Source organism: Saccostrea cucullata, unplaced genomic scaffold (genome assembly GCF_032062105.1).
Source record: "Saccostrea cucullata isolate Sc308-1 unplaced genomic scaffold, CSIRO_AGI_Scuc_v1 ctg7898, whole genome shotgun sequence".
NCBI classification, from domain to species: Eukaryota; Metazoa; Mollusca; class Bivalvia; order Ostreida; family Ostreidae; genus Saccostrea; species Saccostrea cuccullata.
The window spans coordinates 13,669-18,077 of NW_026926605.1; the positions used below are offsets into that span (position 1 = coordinate 13,669).

At 34.1% G+C, this 4,409-nt stretch overlaps 1 protein-coding gene across 1 annotated transcript; it reads right to left on the bottom strand.

The window, feature by feature from the left end:
• Window positions 1–305: 305 nt before the first annotated feature.
• On the bottom strand, window positions 306–3,027 carry LOC134272212 (MAM domain-containing glycosylphosphatidylinositol anchor protein 1-like; the record flags this gene model as incomplete). Its single annotated transcript, XM_062754459.1, has 6 exons — window positions 2,704–3,027; window positions 2,125–2,415; window positions 1,308–1,607; window positions 700–882; window positions 527–542; window positions 306–397 (listed from the first exon to the last, which is right to left on the bottom strand). Coding segments are annotated over exons 1-6 (1,162 nt in total), but the record flags the coding sequence as incomplete, so codon positions are not given.
• Between the last annotated feature and the right edge of the window lie 1,382 nt (window positions 3,028–4,409).

Below are 4,409 nucleotides of genomic sequence, written 5' to 3' on the forward strand. Positions count from 1 at the left end.
ATATATCTCAATAAATTTAACTATTATTTATCAGTCATTGGTGCTAAGAATTTTTATAATTCTTATTGTTTCACCTAGTGCTTCCAGCCTCCAAATCTCTGTTCTAATAAGAAAACAAGCCTCTGTATGATCGTGTAGACATGCGTAGTACACATACTAAATATTTTCTAAAAATGAATAAATAGTAAATAAATAACCACCATGTTGCTACAATCATTTTTGGTGGCTGATCATACATGGAGTTAAATGTCAACATAATATAAAGAGAAAATAAAGATGAGGTGAGGAAAATTGCAAATAGGAACAAAAAGGGTTAATTTGATATCCTGTTTTCAGGGTTTCGTAACTGTGTTCTTCTGGAATTTCCTCTTGAACATCCGGAAAACTCTTTGATTTTCTTTAATGGTTAAACATGAAATGAACCAAAAGTTTTAGTGACACAGCAGAGGGGCTTATTATTTTATTTTCTTAATATTTAGCACCTATTGTTACATGTTTGGAGTATAAGAATAAAATTATGATATACCTTTTCCTGGCTTTACCTGAAATAAATGTTCTTCGATGAAAAGTATATAACGGAAAGAGAAAAACAACTGCATATCGCTTCAAGAAAATGAAGCTAACATGTTTTAAACGCGTTCTATCAAAAACATAAAAATCTTATATAAAACAATAATAATTCATTCATGTATATCAAACCTATTTTGACAAGAAACCATGTGATCAATGAGGACTCTTTCGGAATCCTTCTGTGCTGAATAATGATGATAATAGTGCAGGAAATTAGAGCAATCAACAGGATGGTCAAGGTTGCTCCAAATGCCGCGGGAGAAATTCCCTTGCTTCCAGATTCTTTAAAAATTTCTGCATTCATTTGGTACTCTAAAACGATACAAATGTCTTAAAAGTGTTATGCACACGAGGTAAGTAAATGACCGTTTAAATAATCTAAAAATTTTAAAGGCAATTTAGAAAAAGGTTTGTTGAATTTATTCGAATAATTATGGAGTAAACAAATTTAATATTGACACCAGGCATATAGACATACAGGCGGATGGAAATTATGAAATGCACATTTGAGCTGACGTTTTAGGTGAGTTAAAACAATTCATTAACATTAACAAGTTATGCTCACATTGGTATTTAGTTATAACGTATTTTTTTCTCTAATTGGTTGTAAATATTAAATCAAGATAATATTAAGGAGAGGGAGATTAAAATGTTATTGCTTTGTGCTTTAGTGATTAAGTTCTTTTAGTGCCTGAAAATATAAATATGTATGTAAATGATAAGTATATAAATCCAACCGATTATCTTTATGTATGAGCTCGATGATTTTTGGTCATAGGATCCTTTAATCAGAGGATGACTACTCCTCCCCCTACAATAACAGTCAGTTTTGTCGTCGGTCAGTTTTGCTATAAATGACAACTCTGTCGATGTGTCCCTATCTCGGACATCTTCTCGCATTATGACATCATTGCAATACCATGACCACGTGATCTGTGGATTACCAGCAGACGACAATGAACAATGAAGTATAACTGGAGAACCCACATTAACCCTAACTGTCCTTGTGCTGATACGAGGAAAGTCTGACGGATAATCTGAAGAAATTACGATATTAATCATTAAATATTGAAAATTAGGCTGTCTTGATTTTTTTATAAAAGCATCTAAACAACTTTTATTTTGACTACTGTAGAAGTACTTTTTTCCGCGTGGTATTAATTTGCGCTATGTACACGGTCACAAATTTTCCGCGGAAATTTGTCCAAGCGTATTTAAAATAAATGCAAGGCATATATAGTGACAATCTAGAAAATCCGCGTAATTTTCTACCCGCGGATTAAACAGAAATTGAGATTCCGCGGAATTATGACCCCGTGGAAAAAAGTACGTCTACAGTATTTAGAAAAGAAATAACACCATGATAACATGGTCATCATTTGGAAAACATAATGATTTCGGAACATGCAAAATCGTCTGTAAAATGACGCATTGTGTAGATAAACTTACAGAAAAAATGTTACAATGCCATGTATATGAACATTAATTTAAAATTCAATACTAAGAATGGAATAAATTGTAACTATTTAAGTGTATCATGATATTGTAACTCACAAAAAACACTGACGTCTGCAGCACTAGACGATGCCTTAAAATCGTATCGTGAAGGAGCATCAACCTGGCAATAACAAGACTTGCCATTCAGATTTGGATCAGCTTCGAAAACAACCTTTGAAGCCAGGCCAATGTTAGTAATTCTTGAGTTAATTGTTTGAGTTCCACATTTCCAGGACCAACGTACAGGAGGGTTACCAAGCGAGTCAATCAAGCACTGAAGAGTTATATCGTCTCCAGTTGCTTTTTCTATTTGATAAGCATTCAATTTTGGTGAAGTCAATGGTGGATCTGTAAGAAAATCACAACATTATAATTTTCAGTTGGGACGTAATATAATATGTTATGCATTTATACAATTTAAGTAAATATATCTAAAAGAAACTCCATTGTACATACATGTGACGATCATATTAAATTTACAAGGACCTGTCAGTGCATAGTCAAATAGAAGTCAGTCTTAACATGATTACTGTTGCTGGATGTACCAATAACGATTAGCCAAAGCCGATCTCTGAAAGCAGGCATATTAATGAAAAACACCATGGGAATAGAGAAAAGGAAAGAAAACGAACTTACAGTAAACCTCTATGTTTTTATATGTGGACGTTGAATTGTAGATTATCCCTGATGAATTTGCTGTTGCTCGACAAAAGCAAAGTTTCTTATTTAATTTCCTATCTGCTTTGAAGGTCACTGTGCTTGTATCACCGTTGGAGGTTGAATTGGATTTAAAATCTTTGTCATCACAAGTCCAAAACCACGTGATCGGGTCCGAGTCAGATGGGCTTACATACACTGTGCACTGAAGCGTAATCATTTCGCCTTCCTGGGCGGCGTAAGATGGCAGTGCAGTCATAGTTGGACGGCTGGTTGGTATTGCTTCAAAAACTTAAATTTATGAATACTCTGTTTCAGCATTGAATTCTTGATCAGACGTATGACAGCTTCAGGTACCACGAGTTTTCACAGTATAATGGTTTGTCGGAAAGGCCAGTTACTGTCATACGTCCGACAACATGAAAAATGTTTATATTTGTACTGTCTAATTTTGTCTATTCTCAAATGTTCACTTCATGTACAATTTTCAAACGTTCATTTGATAGCAATTAATTTGATAACTGTTTTAATTCAATGGAACAAAACAATGTGCATTTTTAGTACCTTATGTATTGAGAGGGTACATCGTTCATACTGTGTATTAGTGAGTCTCCTCGTATATACGATGTAAAATTGATTCCCAAATTAAGACATTAACCCAAGTGTCAATGATTGAAATGATCGATTTAAAAAATCGACAAACAACATAAATCTAGGAACAGGGCATAAAACGGACTTCCAGAGGTACCGTTTCTATCGCGTACATAGGGGAAGTAAGCATCCCTTACTGACAGGTCAAAAAACAATTTTGACTACAACGTAAGATTGTACATGCATAGCGTGATTATTTAATTAATCGGAGCCCTAATCTGTTTACATTTCATGATTTAGAAATATTATGAAAAGGCTTTATGGTCCTACATTTGAATTTATTCTTATTCTCTTTACCAAAAGATACTGTTTGCCTTGTTTTCTAAAAGCACAGCCCTTTGGATCGCTTTAAAGAATTGTGTGTGTAAAAAAAAAATACACCTCATTTTTTTTCTAAGTGATCTAAAGGTCTGTGGGTAAAAGCGGGCTTCGTGGTTATGTAGAGGATCGATTTCTATGTCATGTATGTTGAATTATGTCACTTTCGGGAATTTTTACTCATATAGAGACGATATCACCATATGCTGGTGAAGGCCTTCAAAACTAGACCTTTACTCGGCATCCAGAGCCTTTGAACAGGGAAGGTCCTTTATCGTGTCGACGCCTATAAGTTATAACCTGGGCCTCGGTTTTTAAAGTCTCATTTGAAGGGTGCAGTGCAACTTTCACTTTAATGTGCTGACATGTGAGCCAATTGAGCTATAAGTACAAGGAAGTTTAAATTTAAAAAATGGCCTTATTTAATGTTTCCGTTCCTCATTGAGTCTTGACTTTTTATCACTTAGGTTCCAGCAAGCGACTAATGTTAAATATAAAATTATGTTCTACTTTAATTGTAAATAAGCCTATCGAACTTTACGCCAGTGATATCTCGATTTAACGAGATAGTCAACGTTTTAAAGACCTAAATGCTCTAATTAATGAAACCTATTTTGCGTTCGTAAGAATCCCCCCCCCCCCCCCAAAAAAAAAAGATTTCATAAATGATTTTTTATATAAAGCTTTGTACTTATTTTGTATATACATGTACACAT